The 22,687-nt window shown below is 41.2% G+C and overlaps 2 protein-coding genes across 2 annotated transcripts in view; one reads left to right on the top strand and one right to left on the bottom strand.

Moving 5' to 3' along the window:
• Positions 1–5,837: 5,837 nt before the first annotated feature.
• csrnp1b (cysteine-serine-rich nuclear protein 1b) lies at positions 5,838–18,944 on the top strand. Its single transcript, XM_043225757.1, has 5 exons — positions 5,838–6,027; positions 12,236–12,438; positions 14,967–15,226; positions 15,314–15,610; positions 15,791–18,944. The coding sequence occupies exons 2-5, from the start codon at positions 12,255–12,257 to the stop codon at positions 16,754–16,756; spliced, it is 1,707 nt and encodes a 568-aa protein (XP_043081692.1). The 5' UTR covers positions 5,838–6,027; positions 12,236–12,254; the 3' UTR covers positions 16,757–18,944.
• The window catches only part of LOC122329497 (solute carrier organic anion transporter family member 5A1), a 40,833-nt gene continuing 36,449 nt past the window's right edge, over positions 18,304–22,687 (bottom strand). Inside the window, exon 10 of the mRNA XM_043225756.1 lies at positions 18,304–22,665. Coding sequence (XP_043081691.1) covers positions 22,220–22,665 — 446 coding nt within the window. The 3' untranslated portion in view covers positions 18,304–22,219. The remainder of the gene's footprint in view (positions 22,666–22,687) is intronic.

The following is a 22,687-nucleotide window of genomic DNA, read 5'->3' as shown; positions in this document are numbered from 1 at the left end:
CATCTGACCACACACTGAGACTATAGGCCTCTGTTCTGTTGTTTCTACTGAGATGTTAAACATTGATGAATGATCATTTAGGAGATCAGACTCCGTCGCGAAACTACAAAGATCTTTAACGCTGCTTGGGGGGGTTGGTCAAAGTCAGCCACTGTCTGGGATCTACGGCCATTTTAATCCACTTGTCACTCATCATTAACCTTTGCAGCTTTAAATTCATGACCCTCTGTTCACTTTCTACTGTGTTCCTGTGCAGACGGGGGCTGTGGTGTGAAAGAGGTTTTTCTGAAGCATTAAGCCACATGAAATGAACCTGTTATTTGGTCCCTAAAAATTACAATTAACTTGCTCTCTGTTATTTGTATGCCCGGATCCACAGCTTGTTACATCAAGTAGCACCCCCCAAAAAAGTGTAAGAAATGTCTAACTAATTAATCTAACTAAACTAATTGCTGGTAAAACATTGAATTAAAGCAGAATGACTGAAACAGTATTTTCTTATCAACATATACTCTTTGTTTTGTTTAATTTGAAGAATATTTTTTTATGGAATGTTGTTTTTGCCACTTTTATTAATTTTATATAAACTTGTTATGTTGAGTTTAAATCTTACAATTCTTTTATAACTAACGATTATAAGTCACGCTTATACTAGTGCTGTCAAACAACTAATCATGATTAATTTCATTTCATTTGCAGGATATATGTACTTTGTGTGTTTACACACACACACACACAGTTTATATTTAAAAAACATATTTACATGTATATACATTTATATATTAATATTATTATATTTTATATTACATTTAAATATATTTTGTATATTAACGTTTTCTTCAATATACACATGTCTGTCTTTGTATTTATATATTCAAAATAAATACACATATCTTGTGTAAATAAAAACTTGTTTTGGATGCAGTTAATCTGCAGACAGACAGACAGACAGACAGATAGATAGATAGATAGGTGTACTGTACTGTACTGTACTGTAGTTTTTTAATATACCCTGACATCTTTCAAGCAATCTTTCAGGAAGTCAGTATCGATATATACTTTTATAAAAAACTGTAAATCAGTGTGAGCAATACTGAATAAAATTCCACAGGGACAGGCATTAGTTTACAGCCTTGCAATGTTGCTAAGTAAACAAAACCAGTTGAGTCTTTCTCTTTTCCCCCCTTCCTCAGCTGCCAGAGACATGCACAGAGAAAAACACACATACACACTGAGGGCAGGGTCAGTATAATGAGTGTTTGTTGGAACTGAAAGGAACTATTGGAAACAGTGAGTGTCCGGTCACGGTGCTGCAGATGAGGCCGAGAAAATTCCACAGCTGTTATCAACAAACACCTAATATTTCAGAAGCAGGCATCATTCGGTATTTAAAAGCTTTACGAATACAAGCAAAGTGTCTACATTTTTATAAGTATAAGAACCCAGGTTATTGGACTCTTCCCATCCCCGAGTTTTAAAGAAAGTTGTAACGTGAAAGAAAAAACAAACAGTTCTTTGTCTTTGCACCCCGTGACAGAGTTCCGGAGGGAAAATAGGCTTCACGTTTCTGAGCTCGTCTTTAGAGAGAGAGAGAGAGAGAGAGGGGGGGGGAGAAAACAAGTAAACTCTCCTTTAATGGGCATCTGATGATGTCATATCACTGGCTGGATCCGTCTGTCTCTGAGTGAGGCAGAAGCTCTGTAGTAATTGGTTGGCGGTGAGTTGGGGGAAGGGTGTCTCCGCTCTCCTCTGCCTGCAGATTAACCCCTGTGTCTAACTCAGCTTTGGATTCTCTGTCTTTTAATCTCCAATTTATATGCTTAATTATTCACAAGGGGCACAAGTTAGTGCTTCTGTACAACTTATCTGACGTGTTTTTTTTTTACTTTATTTGTGCTACCGTTGTGACTCTTTAAATAGTGTGCCGCAGTCAGGTTCCAGAAGTAAAAGCTTCATTCATTTTCTGCATGGGGAGATTGATTTTTTTTTAACAATAACTTATAAATCTTTGAAGACAGAGCTTGCTGTGGGCTTTGAGTTTGCCGATCGATTGAACCGTGCCAGCTGTTGAACTTATTTTAACGGTGGAATAATCTGTCTTCCCACATTCTCTAAATACTTGCATATTGTTTAGATAGAGCAACAACTTTGATTAAATGCGTCTTCATTTCGTCATCATTTTTGAATTCAGTAATACTAAAAAAGTAGTTCACTAAAGCCATTAGGTCTGCTTTTCAAGTACTTCAAATAAAAGTTTGTAATGTTGCGATTCACCTTGTTGCTTGGCTTGGCTCGAGCGATTTACTAAACACGCTATAGGAAAATTGAATGGAAAAAATACTTGTTTAACAAGTTCTGCTGAAAAAATGGCAGGGTAATAATCCATTCTATTGCAGATCAGGGTTGGGATTTTCTGAACATTCAGCAAAATGTACTTTAAAAATTGTGTGTATGTTTGCTTAATTTTATTTGCACATCGTACTGCCTCACGAAGTTGTTGCTACAGTATAATCATAATACAGGACAACTGTAAGGCAATAATTGGGTTCCCAGTGAATAGCTGATCCAGAAGTGTCAGCACTTGTCTCAGCTACAGGTGACCAGCTGCCCAGCTTTGTCTGGCCTCGCTCCTTAGGGACAGCTGGGGCCATCAATCTGTTCCCAAAAACCTTGCACTTCAACCTGACTCCTGTAAGAACCCCTCTCTTTTCAATACACACTGGAAGGCTTTGTCCTGGGAACCTATTATGGTTTTCTCTAATTAATTTGCAAAGGGGGGGTTATTTTGCTTACTTCCAAAGGCATTTTCTGCGATATGAAACAGTTAAACAAACTAAAATGAATATTTCACTCAGAAAATAAAGTAAAATCGGACAAAATGTGAATGGATTTTAAGAGTATTCTGGCCACATTCGTCAATATAAACAAATGAAAACCGAGGTTGTCAAGTTTAAACATAAATAAATAAATTTTAATTTAATTATATTATAGTATTTTATTTTATATCTAGAGTATATTTTCAGTGTATTATTCAAAATGTTTGATTTAACTTTTAAAACAGATTTTAGTTTTATTTTTTTAGTATATTATTCAGAAAAATATATTTAACTTAAAAATATACATATATTTTATATTTAGGGTTCCCTAGGTAATTAAAAATTATTTAAAAAATGTTGTATGTAATTTTAATTTCCAGTATATTATTCCAAATGATTATTTTTATAATTTTATTTGTTGAAAAGGTGAAGTATCCTGAGTGTCCTGGCCACTTTCTTTATAAAGTTTAAAAAATAAAAAAGTAAATAAAACTAAATATTTTGTGGCTATATATTTTTCTGGTTTTGGAGGTATATGAGCCCAGCTCAGTAATGTGCGAGTTAGTTCATGTGAGGTGCTGCTAAGAACACGTGCAGCACTGACTTTTTTTCTCTCTGCAGATGGTAAGCATTGAGGGCCATTATTGTTCTCGATGTGGGGCGTCCTCTGCGGTAAAGTCTCTGGCACACTTTTAAAGACATAGTGGGTAATATATGCAGGCCTGAGCCAGTGGCCCTGGCAAAACCATTCCCCTCCCCCTCCCAAGTCTTCTTTTCTTGGAAGAGCAGACAAACATTTGTGAGTATCAGTCTTCGTCCCTTCAACTTTTTTTTTCACTTTGGAAATTTTTGATTAGTCCTTTCATGTCCCGAACCATCTTTTATCAATATCATCGCATGTAACAGTAATGCCTTTTTTTTTTTTTTTGAAAGCGCACTGCGTTTCAGTTTCTCTTTTTAACAGGTTTTGTTTTCCGGCTGAAGACCACAGTGACACAGCGAGAGTCGACCAATCTCTCAAACACTAACAGATATTAGTGGTTTTGCTGGCAGGAGTTGAGTGGAGAAGCGACGAAGTGCCAAAAGGTCGACTATCTAGATATGCTTGAACGGTGTGCAAAAGTACGTAGGTGACGGCCCAGTTAATCAGGAAGAGACGATCTACAGGACATTCCAGCTTTGTTGTCTCAACACGTGCACTAATAGGTAAACCAACACTGATGAATCATGCCAAAAATCGTAAGTAAACACCTATTAGCGACACGAACACAGAAGCAAACAGCAACATGGACTGTAAAGATGAGTCTAACAGTTTGGTTTGTGTATTGCGACAACAGCATGCCATGCGATTCTCAGCATGCCGTCAGACCTGCCTGTTTGTTTTGGGCTGGAGAATGATAATGCTCTTTACGGGACCCCGAGGACCGAAGCCCCCTTAAACGAGGTCTGCTATCCCGTGTTCGATTAATACACTTAGCACACAAACCCTAGCTGTACCTCCCATACATTTTACACCTGTGTTGATACTGTCAGCACTCCCTTTTTCTCTAGAAATTGAAGGTTTGCTCCTCCTAAATGAGTCTTTGCCGTGCGCCGATAAGTACTGCAGTAGTGGACCTGTGTGTCATGCAGGCGTGCACAGCTACTGATGACACAGCTGTCACACTCCACGTATGGATTAGATACGAGGGGACGTGACGTACAGTCATACCTGAAATCACTGTCATTCGCCCTCAACTTGCCTTCAGCCACCAGCTTCTGACTGTTTAATCAATGTGAAAACTGTAATCAAGTTACTTATTCATTATATGTCTGAGAGTGTGTGTGTCAATGCGGCGCGTCTGAAACAACCTGACGGATAAATTAGCCAACAGCTTCACGAGTTTTACTACTGAATGATGCAGAAGTGTAACAGGGTTTACTACTAAATGATGCAAAAGATTTATGACTCATTAATTCAGTGGAAGTTGATTCAGGAAATTACAAATAACAACATCGCTGCGTATATTTAATTTATGCAGTCACGGGTTTTATACAAGAAAAGTAGAAGAAAAAGAAGAGAGTGTCTAGAGAGTAAATTATACATTTAATTATACATTTGAATCATATAAATTTAACAAACATTATATATATATATATATATATATATATATATATATATATATATATGTGTGTGTGTGTGTGTGTGTGTGTGTGTGTGTGTGTGTGTGTGTGTGTGTGTGTGTAAAGCTTTCAAGTGATTAATTACATCAATTACATTAATTAATTACATTAATTACAAAATAAGTTTTAAGATAAGATATGTGTGTGTGCTGTGTATATTATGTATATAAAAATACACAAACATACAATATATATATTGATAATATTTACATATATACATGTATATATTTATATTAATATAATGTCGTATTAATAATAATATTTAAAATATAAACAAAACATTTGTCTTAAATATAAACATGCATTTTTATATATATATATATATATATATATATATACATATACATACATATACATAGATATATATATATATATATATATTGAATTTGAAAAAAATGATTTGAATTGATATATATATATATATATATATATATATATATATATATATATATATATATATATATATATATACACACACACACACACATATATATATATATATATATATATATATATATATATATATATATATATATATATATATATATATATATATACATTTTGAAAGGTCTTATGTTTTTAAATGTATTATGTTTTAGCCTACTGCAATATTTACAGGAACTACGGTTACAGAGCTTCTTTTTTTTCTTCAGAGTAATGAAACATTTACTATTTCCCATAACCCGCGGTTATTGTGTTCCGGTCTTTTCTCAATCATGTTACTATAGTGATTTTGTGTCAGGATGCGAGCGCGCCAGGAGGAGTGTCGCTCCGCGCGGAAGGCAGGAAGCGGCGCGTGGGCAGTGTCACCGCCTGCGTCACACGCCAGGAGGGAGTTTTCCACTGACGAAAAGACTGCGCTGCTCAGCCGTCTGCTTCAGACAAGAGGAACAGCTTCAGCCGCTGCTTCAGCACACCGAGCGCACAATAGACACACGGACGGAACGGGATCTCTATTCGGATAAACGCGCTTTGGTATCACTTGGATTATTACCGCTTCTTCTTTTCCTCTACCGTGATACACTAATGCTGATCGGACACGTTATCGGTGAGTAGCGGAGGTCCGCGCTGTTTAACGCTGCACTTGTAATGTGTCTGATAGGCAAACCTCGGTGCTGGAGTCCAGCCAGATACTTTCAATGTTCTTTTGTCGGCCGGTGTAAACAGATGAAATGTGTTGTGTAACTACTTCAAATAGCCAAGGTAGAGGACGTTGTACGCCGCCGTGACATAGAAAAAAAAATAACTAACTAAAGTTTACGTTATTCACCATTGTGTTGGGTTTTCAACGCGAACCGATGTACACGCTCCCCTTTGGTTTCGCTAATAATTTCTTAAACGAGTTATTATTTTAAACCCGCGTGCTTGAGCGTAGTGTATTGTTCGGAGTAAATATAAGCGTTTTCTCTGTCAAACACTTTAAATGGTTGCGGTCGCTGGGTTTGATTAAAAGATCACTCTCGTAAGCAGCTGTCGTCGGTTCCGATCGGATCCATTGGCAGAATTCCAGCATATGGACCGTACGTGTGTGTGTGTGTGTATCCGATAAGCTGTAATTGCTGGTTTGGATGTGTGTTATGCGTTGAGTGCATTCCTCGTTCACTTTTACAGTGCTTGCTGGTGTGTCTTCTGAAGCGCGAGCGACTCCTTAAGGTGCCACACCGCATCATTTCAATGGTCCGCCTGCAGATCCGAGCTCAGCCTCACATGCACTTCCAGTCCCCAGTGACGTCACCGTGGGTGCACGCGAGGATGAATGCAGGTCTGAGGGAAACCTTGCTTGATCCGAGCCCAACTTCGCTCGGTCGAGTTTAACGATCGCCAGTGCGAATCCACACGCGCATCTGTGCGCACGCAAATGCCGAGGGTTCATTTACAACCACGCGTTTCTCATTCTCGTGATATAAGAGTTCATGCGGCGATCGCTGTGATTGATCGATGTCAGTCAAGAGGAGGGTCGTCGTGAGAGATTACTCGACAATTACCGACACGTTGTGCGAGGCGTGATTGGCGTAACTGAAGCCAAAATGTAACCTAATGGTCTCATTTCGCGCTCGTTTGTTACATATTTACTGGATTCCTTTCTGAGGTGATTCGCGGTCGCTTTGAGCCTGGGCAGGCTGAGTGTTTGAGAGTGGAAGTTTTTGCGTTCGCTTATGAGCTTGTGTGCCAACTTTAGTGCGTTGTCCAAAATACCAACTCGACAGCACTCGTTATTGCGATGATCTTCGCGTGTTTGTGGACGTTTCGAAAGTTTTGGCGTGTTTGTGCTGCGCGTGCTTCGGCGCGAGCGAGCGCGGATTCGCGTATCTCGCGCGACCCCACTTGGATTGTTTGTGGGAATAATTAATATTGCTAATCAAATTCAGTTTATTTACCTCACCTACACGTTGATGTTTATTCCTTATTACCAGCCGAAGTGAGTGTTTTATTGTTTTGTCTTTTAAAATGTTACTCAATTGTTTCCTGCAAAACGATGTTGATTTAACGGTGTTGTTTTGAGTTGCAGTACGCGTTAAACTTATCAAATAGGACCCATAAAAATAAAAATCGTTTTGTTTACGTCCTTGTGGGTTGATGAGGTGTGAACTTGCACGTGTATCACGGCCATTGCAATCAGTCAGCTGGTTTCCTTCCGTTTTATTAAGTCTTCACGTGTCTCACTTAAAGCAGTCATGCCTTTTAAACTGAGATGATGTCAACATCATTAGTGCACATCACAACATGTCATCTTTTTATTAAGCTTCCACCCATAGACTGGGTGTTTCTATTTGGGATGGTTCACTGTGTGGTGTTTGTGCAGTTGTATTGGGGGAGGTGGAGGGCCCGGTGTCTCAGAAGCAGAGGGGTCCCATCTGTTTTGTCACTCTCTAGCATTCCTCCCAGCTTGTGAGGTACCAGCGAGTGCCCTAGACGTGAGCTGCTGACCCCCGAGCTCCCCCCACCCTCGGCACACAAATACTCTCCCGGGAGTCTTAAGAGACTGGTAAAGATGGCTAGTATTTGTTTTTGCCACCATTAGGTTATTCGGAACGAACCCATGCTGATGACTTCTCGAGGAAGCTTCACTTTGCGCACTCTGTTGGAAGTTTGCATTTCGGATATTGATGCAAATTGTTCCATGTGTGATGGAACAATTTGCTTTCTGTTCAGGGCAGTTTCCTGAGTGATCATATTTTCCACTCGTTGACTTAAAATGTGAGGAATGATTCACTCAAAACTGTAAAATCATTTTCAGAGGGTGTTTTATATTTTTTTTATTCTAGTACCATTTAAAGCCCAGATAAAAGGATTATTTTTTTTTTTTTAGTATGATAGAACCTATTTGAACCGTTTTAAGTAAATCTTTTTTTTTTTTTTTTTTTAACCTTTTTCCCTGGACTCCAGCCGAGAACCACTTGAAACCACTTTTTTTCCTTAGATACTTAATTTTATCTTTGGTTGTCAGTAAAGTTATCTGTTGTACTCCGTAGCCATATGTGTGGTTTTTTTAAAGTTTAATTTTCTTATTTGGAAATGCACGGTATGATCTGTATGACACGCATCTTCATCTCCACCCTGTGATGACTCTTGACACCTCATCAGGTGTTTTTGTGTTTGTTTCTGTCTGAGGTGGTTCCTCTTGGGCAATAGCGGTCTGGACTGTACAGACACATCTGGGATAGATAGACTATTACAGAATGTGTCGCCGTTGCCAGGGGAGAATTCCTGTGGGCTGGAAACATCGCATTATTTATTTGTTTAAAGTTCTCGCCGGCTACCCTCCTCCCACATCAGTGCGTTCTCCTATTTGGGATGAATGTGTACTCTGCATGGGTTGAGGTTCAGGAACAGAATGTCTCTGGCGTAGCTGAACATCTAGAGTGATGATCGGCACAACACGCGTCTCCCTCCTCCCCCTGACTGCAGTTCTTAAGGGCCGACCAGCAGGGGGCGAGTGGAAACCGGATTTGACTCCACTTATCTGGCAAGGGTTTTTACACCATCTTTCGCAGCCTGTTATCATAGTCGCACTTTTTAGATGAGGTACATGCTCCTGATTATCATCTGGATGGAAGCCGAGAGCTGGAGGGGCAAAGTCAACACTCTTGCATAAGATCAGGTCGGGATTCAACCGTTTGCCGCTTTTTTGGAAGCGGCACGACAAGAGCGGGGGACTTCTAGAAGTTTTAATGAAGCCAACGGATCCGGTTTCAGAAGTCTGCTGCTTTTGCGGCCATTCTCGCTTTGTGCACGAGATTTATTTCCAGAAACGGCATTGAGAATACCTCATCAGTGCGCTGCCTTTATTGGAATGGCAGCCCTGCGTAATTTATGCTCCAGTGCGAATGTTTCACCTGCTCGGAGCTTCTGGGATGCTTCGCCGGTGACAGGTTCCGCCTGGATGTGAAATCCAGAACTGCTCTGTAGCAGATTTATGCGTTTTGGCTGCTCACTTTTTTTTATTTGTGAGATTCTTGCTCGTATTTCTAGTCGCCGCTGATGTTGGAGTGCAACAGGACAAGCTCCAGATTGACCTCCAGCTGAGCCCCCTGTAACCCCCCCCCCCTTCTCTCTTGTTCCTGGGATTAGCTCGTCGTCATTGTTTCTGCCCGTTAAGCAAGATTAACAAATCAATGTGTCAGGTAGGCTGCAGTCAAGAGACAATGACCCACTTCTAACACCCAGGTTCCTCTCCCTCTCTCCCCCCTCTGTCTCTGTGCCGTCCTCCCCCTCTCCTCACTGTCCAGAGTCCTTAATTAAAACTCCTCTGCTTGCTAGGCATGCGTGCCGTCCTTGGGGATTCTTTCTTTGTTAAATGAAGGTAAACTCGAGCACCGGATACCACAGGCAGGTAGTTTCTTGTGCAAAGCGCAAGTGGGTTGCGTTTCGAAACGTGACGGTGGGAAAAGGCGCAATGCAATTTACTAGTCAAATGAGCAGATGTGGATGAGTTTTCTCCTCTTGTGTGGCCAAAGTCAAGTGTCAAGTTCCCTCTTGTCACCCTGCCATTTATTTAAAAAGATTTTCCTGTGGGCTTGTCTGTGCTGAATGCTGCTCGTTATCAATCAAGATGTAGCATGTAAGGGTTCACGCTCCCCGTGCGGGCTCTGTTTGTATGCAAATCGGGACAGATCTGGACACATACTGTTCGCAATAAAAATAGATCATGTCCTTCGCCCGTACTGCTGTTTTCAAGCAAGTCAGCTGTTTGCTGCGTCTTTTGTCCTGAGTATGGTGTAAACTTTTGTGTATTCTTGTGTAACCTTCCAGCTATGTTTCCTCTTGTCGGGGGTTGTTTTTGACTGGTGTTGCGCGAGCAGATAAGTTTGACTTGTGGAAGATTTTGTAAGGTTTAGGTGACGATAAAGACTCACCTTCTGCTTTTTGGCACTCATGTTTGTCAGCTGGGGAGACACGGCTGAATGTGCAGACACAGACGTGACAACGCAGACGTGCCCTCAATGTCTGTCACATTTGTGACCGCAGCACTAATGTGTGATACACTCATGCACAGGGATAGAATAACTGCTTGTAAACAAGGCAAGTCTACATGTCTAAAGATTAGGAATGAACCAATATTTATTTCCTGTTATGGGCAGTAATTAATGGCCCGAATTAAAATATCTATATTATTTTTAGTGCTGTTTAATTATTAGTCATGATTGATTACGTCCTAAGTAAAAAAAAAAGTTTTATAGTGTGTGTGTGTGTGTGTGTGTATATATATATTACATAAAAGTTTATGTGTGTGTATATATATATATATATATATATATATATATATATATATATATATATATATATATATATATATATATATATATTATTATTTTTTTTTTTATATATTCATTTTGAATGAGTAGAAAGGCTATGTATAAGTTAAGGAAGCTCAATTATAATCTGTAAAAATGTGTTATTTGCTAGGTACCATTAGTTACACTTGCATTATTGACTGCTGACACTAATGAAATTCAATTAATTAGAGTGGCTCCAATTTTTCAGTACAGTGGCACCAAAAAGTATTAGTTCGCGTTAATAAAAAAAAATCAATCAAGTGCCAAGTTTGATGATTAGGCAACAGCAGACTACTGTTGAGTCATATTGTGTTAATCACACTCTATATGGCAGGGATGATTCAGTGTCATGTTGGCTCTTAAATTTTATTTATTTATTTTTTTCCTATGGTTTGCCAAAATCATGAGCTGTATAATCCGCCAGTCATGACCGTCTGCCACTTTTTCTTCAAATTGGCTGTGTTGCTGGGAACAAGCCTTACTCTGAAACACTTATTTGCTTCTCATTATGCCCTTTCTTAGTCCAGTTAGCATGGAATAGCACATCCTAAGTATATATTTTTTTGTCAGTAGTGAAAGCTCTTATCTCTCAGTCAGATCGTTTACTCCTTTCCCGTTTTCCTTCCTTCCTTTTTTTTTATTTTTTGCCTGTTTCAGCAGGAACGCGTCTGAGGCGTAGAGTGCACCGAGAGGCCGAGCCTGAGGTGAACTGGCTGACTGGGGTTTAGAGAAACAAATGAGTCCACAGCCGACCGTATCAAATGATGGTTTCGTGTAAACGCTGCTGTGTTGCACCGGCTCTGACCCTTAAAAGCTGGTGGGCACCGGCTAGACTCTTCCTGCCAATGGATTGATTGCTTTTATTGCCCAATAAGCAAGCTCTCCACAGGAGCAGCGACAAATGCAGTCTGGGCTTACATAAACATGTTTACTGTGCCAAGCTGTACACGCATTTACTACAGAGTCTCATAAAATGCATTTAGCAGCTGTGTAAAGCGTAATTGCCGCTACCAGCTCTGGGATTTGTGTGTATTTTTTGAGTGGGGTAACCTAAATTTTCCCTCCTCACTAATGTGGCTATGTAATCAACCCCCATCCTAATCAATGTATTTGTCTAAGCGATTGGATTTAGAAGTGGGTGAAGGGTCTGGTAATTGTTGACTTGCACCAGAGGGACGTGATTGATTGCTTCCTGTTTTCCTCGCCGCTCAGAGGCAGCATAAAGCGCGGTCAGCTGCTTGTTCGGAGACTAATGCTCATAGCCTGCGTTTAAAAACCTCACTGGACATTTAGCTTCTATTAGGACAATAACAGCACTACACTGGCCGATAACATCTAGGCGCTGCTTGCAATATTGATACCATTTCCATAGCAAAGCAAATTTGACGGTCTGATGGTCAAAGGCATTGAAGTACAACTTTCATTTTTGCCCTTTTAGCAGCCTCGTAATGCTTCTCTCTCTTTGCTTGTTACCCACAGATCACCAAACGCTAGCGCCATGAGCGGGGTTCTCAAGAGGAAGTATGAGGAGGTGGAGGAGGACCCGTGCTACTCATCCTCCTCTCCTTCCTCTCTCTCCTCCTCTGCCTATTCGGAGTGGGACTCGGATGGGGAGAGCTGCTACTCCGACACCCTGGATTCGACCCCCAGCAACCCCAGCTCCCCAGCAACTTCCTTAAACAGTGAGTTTCCACTCTGGAAGTACTAACAGAATCTGATTAAGAAGAGGTTCTTGTGTAAAGGAATACAGTAGTTTAACCAAAAATTCAAATTTGCTGAAGTTATTCACCTATAGCTCATCTAAGATGTAGAAGAGTTTATTCATTATAACAGATTTGGAGAAATTTTGCATTTATATCATTAGCTCACCAATGAATTCTTTGCAGTGAATGGGTGCCATCAGAATGAGACCAAAGAATCCATTTGTGAGCATGTGATGTAATGCTAGATTCTCCAAATCATTTTTGATGAAGAAACAAACTAATGTGCTTTATGAATGGTCTGAGGGTAAGTAAATTTGGGTAAATGATTCCTTTTAAAAAGGTGAAATCGTCAAACTCCCATTTCCATTGCTATTTCTCATGCGTACGGTTTGTAAGGCTTTATCTCAACCGGGTGTTCTACCTGATAAGGTGGTGTTGAGATACAGGGGGGTTTAAGATTAATTGCATGGATGCAACTAATTACACAGGATGTTTTGATGCATGCCCCACTCACGAGGTCACCTCCTCCAGGCTCTTCATCCAGGTTGTTGGGGCGAGTCAGGGTAGGGAAAGCAAACAGTTGTGAGTTTCCCAGGTTGGCAGGGCAGGGAGCCAACGAATGTGCCATGTGACAGAGACAGAATGAACGCAGAGCTTTGTCTGAGCACCGGGCATGAACCCAGCACAGGTGCGGAGAAAGGCAAGAGGGCTTGCAGAGCAGGAAGGCAAGGATGAAGAGAAGAGGAAGGGAAACGATACGGCTGCCTGCTTGAGTTTATGAAACAAAGTCAGAGAATGGAGCATTGTCAGGGTAGACTGCATATTTAATTTGACGGGGAATGAGAACAAAGCTGTGAGTTACAGACACATGCTACCATTCAAAAGTTTGTGGTCAGTAAGTGTTTTTTGTGAGGATTCGGATTTTTTTAAAATTAGAAAATAAAAATAGAAAGTTCAAAAGAAAAGCGTCTATTTGAAATTGAAGCCTTTAATATTACGACTGTCATTCTTTTCCCTTTAGATCAATTTAGTGCATCCATTGCTGAATAAAATGATTTGACCCAAACTTTTGAACAGTAGTCTACAGACCATAGTGTGCACGTGTCTAATATCCACAAACCATGTTTTTTTGGTTGTATTTTCAGTGTTGCATAATGATTGGCACAAACACACTCGAAAGCACAAACCACTGAACATGCCCTTTGTCTGTCCTTCATTGACTTAAAAACATTAAAACAAGCTACAACCCTGACTAAGATCCATAGGGTATCACTTCTGAGCATATTAGATGGTTGAAATTACTCTCTTGTTGCATAACTTGTTTACTGTAATTCGCCAAAACCAACTTTATAATGCATAAAGGAGATTTGTTCTTTAAGTATTAACATAGTGTCGCAATTCTGAGACGACCATGTCCATATGTCTAGGGCATATGAGAGCATTTGTGGTTTCAGTCATTTTTTTTTTTTTTTTCCTCCCTCCATTAGATGAGCAAAACATATTTGCACAAGCTTCTAGATAGGAAAACGTGCAAGGATGGGTTCCCACCATTGCAAGTCTAATATAAACCAGCTGCAGGGACAGTAAGATCCATCTCCTTTATTCCCTTCAGATAACAATCGGTGGGCTGGTGGCCCTGAGGGAAAATGTGCTTCTCTCTCCATCTCAGAGGCTAAACAATTCAACATCAAGTATTTCTGCACAGAGGACGAGGAATTTGAGTTAAAAAAAAATATGGTTTTCTTGTTTCCTCCCCTTTGAGAGGCTTTAACCACTGACATTGACTGATTCATTGGGTGAATGCAGATTTTTGGCCGGTTGTAGGAATAATGTGCAGACCGATGGCCCCGTCTTGCATACAGTTTTCATGTTATTAAAACTCAACTGTCTTGAGTGCCCTCACCACTTCCAAAAGCCTCAAACTTCCAGATCATCCACCCGCTGGCTTGTGATTTTTGGATGCTTTACTCTCTCGGCACATTTCAGTGCCAAGGGGAAATTCCTGGGTGGATTGTTTGTCAGACACGAGCAAAGAGGAATGCAGTTGTCTTCGCATATGACTGGATTAGATGGAAAACTATTAGCTGAACTATTTGCACATCTGTTGTGAGTGGTGGAGTATTGTGCTTGTTTTAGTGGGACTAAATAGCGTCGAGCTGATTTGCTGTCTGGAGTCTGCCATCTAGTGGTGTTTTGGTGCATCCGTAGCATTAAAATTAATGTGATCTTGATGTTTACACAAGAGACTCACCCACTCCAAGTCTTCCCATTAGGCTTGGCACACTTCCTACTCAAATACTCCCCAATGAGATACTAGGAACAGACCTTTTTTTCCCCCCACCACTCTATTCTCTCTCTCTCTCAGACATGTGCTCTTAATTTTCCATTAAGAAATTCCAAGCATGAATTTCCGTGAATGTATTCGCCCGCTGTTTTCCACTTAATGTTTTCTTTTCAAGTCCACCACAAGCCTCTTATATTTATCCTCTCGTTCCTTCTTTCCTCAGCCCCATCTATCCTGAAGAAGGCCAAGCGCTCACGGCGAGGCAACGTGCAGTTTGACCAGGTTACGGTCTTCTTCTTTCCTCGCTGTCAGGGCTTCACCAGCGTGCCCAGCCGGGGAGGTTGCACCCTTGGCATGGTGCAGAGGCACAGCGCCCAGCGCCGTTACTCAATAGCGGAGTTTGCCATAGCACAGCGCCACCTACGGAGAGAGAAAATCAAAAACCGATTGATGGAGGAAAAACTGGAAGCTCTTAAGCTTAAGGTATTTTTGAGTTTAGGTTTCTCAAAGTGTTGTCGAACATTAGGTTTTAAAGTCAAAATCATGTCAATACTCTTATTCTGCGTTCAGCTTACCAAAAACGGTACCCAGGAGTCCGAAGAGGCTGATAGGCTAACTATCGATGACATCCCAGAGGACGAAATCGACCTCAGCGCAGTAAACTTGGACGACGGCTCCTTCCTGCATCCCTACCCCTCCAAGAGAAGATACGCCATCCTAAAAGCCGCTGGCGTGAAGAAAATCGATAAAGACGAGAAGCGGCAACTGCATGAGTTACGTACGTCGAGAGAAGACTGCGGATGTGACTGCCAGGGCTTCTGTGAACCGGAGACCTGCAGCTGTAGTTTAGCAGGGATCAAATGTCAGGTGAGCGATTCAGACCCGACAGACTTCCTTTAGAATATGGCTAATGTTTACAGATATCATTCCTGTAGATGAAACTGTACAGAATGATAGCAGTTATACATGAACAGACCCAACCTGCCAAATGCATATTAAATATATTATACACTTCATAAGTTAATATAATGTGTCTTGGCTTTACAGATGGACCATTCATCCTTCCCGTGTGGTTGCACTAAAGACGGCTGTGGGAACACGGCAGGCCGCATCGAGTTCAACTCCAGCCGAGTTCAGACACACTACATCCACACCATCATGAAGCTAGAGCTGGAGAAGCGTTTGGAAGAGCACACGCCAGAGAGCAAAAGCCCCTCTGAAGACCTCCCAGACTGCAGTTCCCAAATCCACCCAGCAGAGAGCAGCTCCACGCCAGACCGGCCCACGTTTCACTTCAACTCGGAGCTGGTGGCCGTGGGAGAGAACAGCTGTAGCAGCGACATGACCGATTCGTCTAGTTCTTCAGGCCAGAGCGAGGACTCGGAATCCGCCGAAAACGCTCAGAGCGAGCAGTCGCCGCTAGACGTCGACGAAAACGGACTCACGAGAATCCTAAGCTTTAGCGACACAGACAGTGAGGACTGTTCTGTCAGAGAGCGCAACAACAACAATTGCGACTACCAGCAGAAAAAGAGCGAATCCGTGGGCTACGGCATCTTCAGCGCGACAGACGACAAGCTTAGCACGTCGCAAACGGACAACAGCCGCACGGCCATGTCTGAGCTCCTAGACGAGAACGCTAATCAAGCTAACGCTCTTTTTCACAGCTGCTCTGTCCCCCACACGCCCTCGCCCTCCATCGATCATTCGGCCAGCTACATGGACTTGAGCCTCTCATCCGAATCAGACCTGGAGTTCTTTGACGGCTTTCCTTGTCTCGGACCGAGCTCGCTGTACAACTCCTTAAAGGAGTACGAACATGTGGACAACTTCTTTCAGTTCCAGTTGCCTACTTACCCCAGCCTCCCGCAGGCCGCCGACCCGGGCACGTGTCTCCTCGAGTCTCTGATCGGCTTGTCGGATTCGGTCCCAGAACCTCCGGCGACTTTCACGGACAATCAAATGCTCGAAGATGCCATGAAGCTTTCCGTGATGGAGTCTGTGAAAGTCTAACCGGGGCTCTTCTGTACAAATGAACTAGGGGGTTGTAAATATATTCTATGTTTTGTTTCGTTTTGCTTTATGAATGGAGTCCCTCCATCCCAGGATATCGATATTTGCATTATCTGCCTTTACGATGTTAGCGAAGCATTAAGTTATTATAACAATCTTTATTATCATTATTGCCATTGCTGTGGCAGCTAACATTTCAGTTCAAAAACAAGCCTGGCCGACTGATTTTTGAATATTTGTACATATGGCCAGGAAGGTGCAGAACTTCTCGCCTGCATTGGTGGTATTATCAACATTTACCATTATTATTATTAATATTATTGCTAAGGTTATTTATATGAATCCAGAAGGGGCACCAATGGGAGTCATAATGCTGATTATGTATCTCAGGGACTTTTTCTAGCTTTCAGAAGCAATGCATTTTGACCATCGCTGTTTTTTCAGAGAATTTCCACCAAAACAAACAGCATTTAAAAAAACGGCCCCCATTTGGAGGGGCTTCCGTCTCAGTAGTTTTTCCAGAGATGGTGGTATGTACTTATTTTGCAAAGCTAGAGGAAGACTCCTGTTCCACAAAACAGCTCCTTGGGATTTTTCAAACGGTACACAAATCCCCCCAGAGGCTCCTCAGTTAGCACTTTATCTGTGAAAGAAAAGAAAAAAAAACAAATGAACCAATCAGAGCGCAGATGGGTCAGCGTCACGTCGACTCCGACTCCGCCTCTGAAACCGAGATTGTTTTCATGCCATTTTATGGCGTCGGATCATCAGCACAAGGTGGAGAAAAGTGAACGTTTTTCTTTTAATTTATTCTACACGCCGCAGATATCGCGCAATGCAACCATGATACCTACATGGACCATTATTTCCAGTTGCTTTTATTTATTCTTACCGAGTTATTTATTTTTATTTTCTCCGAATGCCAGCTGAATATTATCTGAGCCACACTGCGCTCTTTAGAAGTTGAAATAATGCAGCTCGTTCACGTTTCTCACTCACATTAACCCGTGTGAAGCACGTCTTTACGTTTTCAGTTGTGGAGGAAGGGGGGCACCAACTGCAAAGTATTTAATGATCTATTAACTATGAAGTAACACTTTTGGTTAAATTATTTCACGTATAGCATTTCAGCGTTAGGACTTCGGGCAATAAAGAGTGCGTTTAACAAAAGAGAAGCTGTCTTTGTGCCTGTTAACGCGAGGAGCCGCTTGAGATGACGCTGTGTGACTTGATTAAAACGAGTCCGTTTCCGACGACCTTGCCTATGATATAGAGAATTAACATTTTGTAACTATGTAGATTTGAGAGAATTCTAATCTGTTTATTGACAAATTATTTTATTAAGAAATCCACATCGTTCTTCGAACATGGAAACATTTGTAATATATTAATAGAGCTAAATCTAGAAATGTATTCTGGCCGAGCATAAAGCGGGGGTGACTACCTAAAAGAACAAATTCATCAAGATTGTACTCTGACTCGTTGGGCGAACGCCACTGACATGAATCGTGGGTATGAGCTCAGTAGTATCAAAAATGTTTTGTTGGAAATTAAAAAAAAAAAAAAACCCAACAACCTGCATATATTATGCAACGTGTATCATATGCAAATTTGTGTTGCCCGTATGGTTTCCACTTCACAGTGAAGTTTGTATGTTTCTGAATGAGCTTTGAGGAAATGAATCGATGTACATATCTGACCATCCGGACATCAGCTGTCGGAGTTCTTTGACTCGATAGGAGCATTTGCATGCAACACTCGTTCATTTGTCTCAGTACTACATGCGTTTAGAGCAAAAAACAAAAACAAAAAAACTGCACAATCAGAAATGTATTTGCTTCATTTTTGCCTTCACGTGCTGTTTTTTGAAGCTGACGGCTTCATTCATTCGAGTCCAGCTTTTTATTCCCTTGTAAAGATGTATCACTTCATCGCCATGAAATGGAAATGATTGGTATTTATTAGTCATGATTGATGTATGTTTTGATCTCTGATGCTTTTCAAAGTGTTTCTTACTTCTGCCTTTTTTTGTTGTATATATTTTTTTTGCTTCGACGAAACTAAAGACAAAACCAAGCAGTTCTTTTATATTATATATTTTCACGCTTAACAGTTTAAAGCTGTTCATTTCATTCGAGTCATTTGACAGTAGTTTGTCCCTTCAAAATAAAAGTCAAGCTTTTTCTTACCCGCCGTTGTTTGTCTTGTTCTTTTGTGTATGTGAGTGATGTTTATTAAGAAGAAAAAAAAGAAATAAGCTGAGCCCTAATATCATCACACACACACACACACACACACACACACACACACACACACACAAATATAGAAGTTGCCTTAAAGGGCGCCATTTGAATTTCTCCATCTAAATACATAATGTAACTTTCTTATGCTATTATGCTTTCTTATTTTACCATAAAAATGTGCCGTTTTCTCACTGTAGGTGGCGCTGCTTCTTCACTAAAAGAAAAAGACTAGTTTCTGAGGAAAAAAATCCATATACAACATAAACATAATCTTTAAAAACACATACCATGTCATTTTTAATGAGAACAAAACGATTTCACAACAATGCGTTGTCTTCATAGCCAGGGCTTTCTAAATTCTTTTATTTCAATAAATACATGTCAATAAAATACTGAAGAACCAAGACAGAAAAGTAAATGAATAGTTCACACGTGTCCATGAGTACTGAAGATAGAACACAGCTGGCCTTCACGCCGCTCTCAAATCAGCCCTGCTGATAGCAAAAGTAAACTCCGACACGTTCATTTGACATCAAATGTGAGCTGATAAGAAATGAGTTTCGGGTGCAAACGAGTCAAATATGAGCACAATAAAGAAAGCAAAAACAATATGGTCTAATTTAGCACTGTATTGTGTTGTGTTGCTCTGCCAAGGCACCTCAAGTATGTAAAAATTTGTAATTGGCCATATATACAATTACAAAAAGAAAAGGTATTTCTCTTCAGGCCTTCTATAGTTCTTCACTATTTACGCTCCGTAACCGCTACGTGTTGAAAATGATTTTTGTATCTTTTCTCTATTTCCAGACCCTTTTGAAAAGCCATCCGTTTGAGGCTGTCTTGCACCCACTTCACGTCAGACTGATTATAAACAGCTCACATTGTAGGTCAAACTCACGGGGAGCTCCTGATCATCGTAAAAAGGTCAGACTTTCACCACGGTACAGCTTATAGATCACAAACATGGAAAAAGTCATTTCAAGAAGGGTTTGGCTTGACTTACACCCTAATATTTAAAAGTCATTCTAACACTGAAGTCAGCATCTGAAATACCCCTTCAACATCTTTTATGAAAAACACTGACAATAAGAGGTCCGGAAAAAGTATGCACTCGTATTGTGGTTCGAAAATTGTGATCGTAATACAGTACAGCTTCCAAAATCGTTTTGAAAGCAACACAGCACGGTCTCCATTTTTTCACTGATTAAGCTGGGTTTTGTTGTTCGCATGCTAAGTAGCTAACTACGAAGTTAGTCCCTCATTAATCATAACCGAACCAAATATACCTAGTGAATCTCACTTGAGATTTCCGTACTGTGTAATGATCGAAAGTAACTGGACTACATCTAACGAACTGCCAAACTGGCTTTATAAACCCATGACAGAGTACTGAAAGTCTGAGGTTTGCATATTATTAGGTAGAAGTTTATTTATACATAGTTGGTGCATAAGAATCGAGCCAGTGCTTGAGGATCAGGCTGTAGCCGAAGCACATGCTCATATACATCAACAGCTCCCAAAACCAAAGCGGAGAATCCATTCTCGTTCTGCTATGGCTTTACCAACGCTGTCGCTGAAGCTGCTCAGGCATGCTCGGGTATTTGGACGCAGCAGGAACACTAGCGGTCGACTGAATCCCGAATCGTCCTCATTTCAATCCGGATTTGAATCGCTGCGTTCACACTACACACAAATCCGAATTGGTTTTTAACCAGTATTTAAGGAATTTTTTTTGTGATCAAACCGGTGATGAAATCTGATGTGTATCAACACGATGCCCAGAGACTTTCTCATACAGCGGCTGACTAACTATAAAGTGTTAATAAATGTTTTTATTCTTCGAAAAAGAGGGAAGAAACATCGCTGGAATCAGCTTCAAATGTTTGTTATGCGAGGTTGCTTTTGATTGACTGTCATTCATCTGTTTTTGTCCATTTGTGGACTAGCCTTGGTTCATATTTTAAAGTGTCCCTATTATGGCTTTTTGAAAATGCAGTGTGTAACACAGCTCTAAGTGAATGAAAACATCGCCTGTCGCTGAGCAAATAAGCTACAAATAAATGCATATCATAAGAAAATTAGTGTTTAACTCTATGAACCCATTCATAACCCATAATAGGGGCAATTTAAGCTTTACACCACATGAAGCATTTAAGAACCCATTTTGAAAGCACTCATTTTTGGGGGGTTTCGAAGTGATGCCACGTATAGAAGATCTATTTCGTGTTCCCAAAAGTACCTTCTGAAGGGCTAAAGAAACAATGAAAAGCATCCATGGATGTTAAAGGTTCTTCAAGGAATCACAAATGCCAACAAGAAACTATTTTGTGTGTATATAAGAGAAAGAAACACTGACATGTATGATTTGTCTGATTTTACCATTTAGACTGAAAAAAAACAGATATGGATATGATTTAGAGCGTCATTGTAAACATCAGATTTCATGTGTTTTCTACTGTTCACACTTTGAATACGGATCTGCCAAAATAAATCTGTCTAATTTGATCTGGCTTCTTCAAGACCTGATACTGGACAAACATATACACATATCATACCATTTGACAGTCAATCACTGGACACACAGAATGATTATGAAAATGAAGAACGAGAAGGCAGGTCTTCAGAGTTCTTCTCTAAATGCGTTTTAGCAGTCCACTCAGCGCTAAGTGCCAGCAGACCTCACTGCCGACGAGGCAATCTGAGGCACTGAATTTACATACAAGACCATGTGATCCGTCCGGAGGAGGCTGAATGTTCTCGTCCATCTGAATCACACCGATGCCTCCAAACTAACCAGAACAGAGTTGTTGACGCCATTCTGAAACGAGTTTCTCCAGTGATTTGTTCAGAATGAGATGTTCTACAGTAGATGATCAAACACGATGATACAGTAGAAAGCGACTGCCTGGATTCTTTAATGCGATATAGCTTTGCATAGTACTGATATCCGTTTGTGCTTGTGTTACGTCTTTGATATAACGATCTCGGAATCCCAAGACTGGCTACAGAGAAATGTCCTCTCTGTTCCTCATTTAGCACCGTGTGATGTCTTCCGTACGCTTCGACAGCAAATACTACGCGACGTGTGTCTGCTGTGAGCTTTTTACTGGTGACAGCAAGCAAAGCCCCCTGGAGCCAAACAGGCGCAGGTCGCGCGGCGTCTCGGAGGAGGACACCTGACAGGAAGGCACGTTGAGGCAGATGTCAGGGCGCACGTTCCTCAAATGTGCATTTCCTGCAGCGAGCGGGCAGGCGGGGTTATTGCTTTGAGGGTGTTTCCGGGGCAGCTCTGGCTGCAGTGTCCGCGGTTGAGCGCCGGGGGGTGGTCGGGGGGATCGGGACGGGGCGTGAAGATGGGGCAGGAGCGGGTACGAGCGTGGCTCTTGTGGCCTCCCGCGTGACAGATGAGCTCGCTGACGGTGCCCAGAGGAGGCAGATGCCTCTGCCAGCGCTCTAGACGATCCTCTTTGTATTTAATCGAATACCAGGTGAGGAAAATGAACACAAAGCCTACGAACTTCAGGCTGGCGGCCAGGCCGAAGTACACGAAGCGGAAGGAAGTGACATCGTACTCCCAGCACGAGCCGTGAACGCCGCAGTCCTGCTGCCAGAGCATGCAGGTGGTGTCAATCACCGCACCAAAGTAGATCGGCGTGGGAATGTAGGCTGCAGACGCGGAAAAAGAGAA

The sequence above is a fragment of the Puntigrus tetrazona genome, chromosome 24 (genome assembly GCF_018831695.1).
Source record: "Puntigrus tetrazona isolate hp1 chromosome 24, ASM1883169v1, whole genome shotgun sequence".
NCBI classification, from domain to species: domain Eukaryota; kingdom Metazoa; phylum Chordata; class Actinopteri; order Cypriniformes; family Cyprinidae; genus Puntigrus; species Puntigrus tetrazona.
The sequence above is the reverse complement of the archived record's forward strand: the minus strand, read 5'-3'. Positions and strand labels throughout refer to the sequence as shown.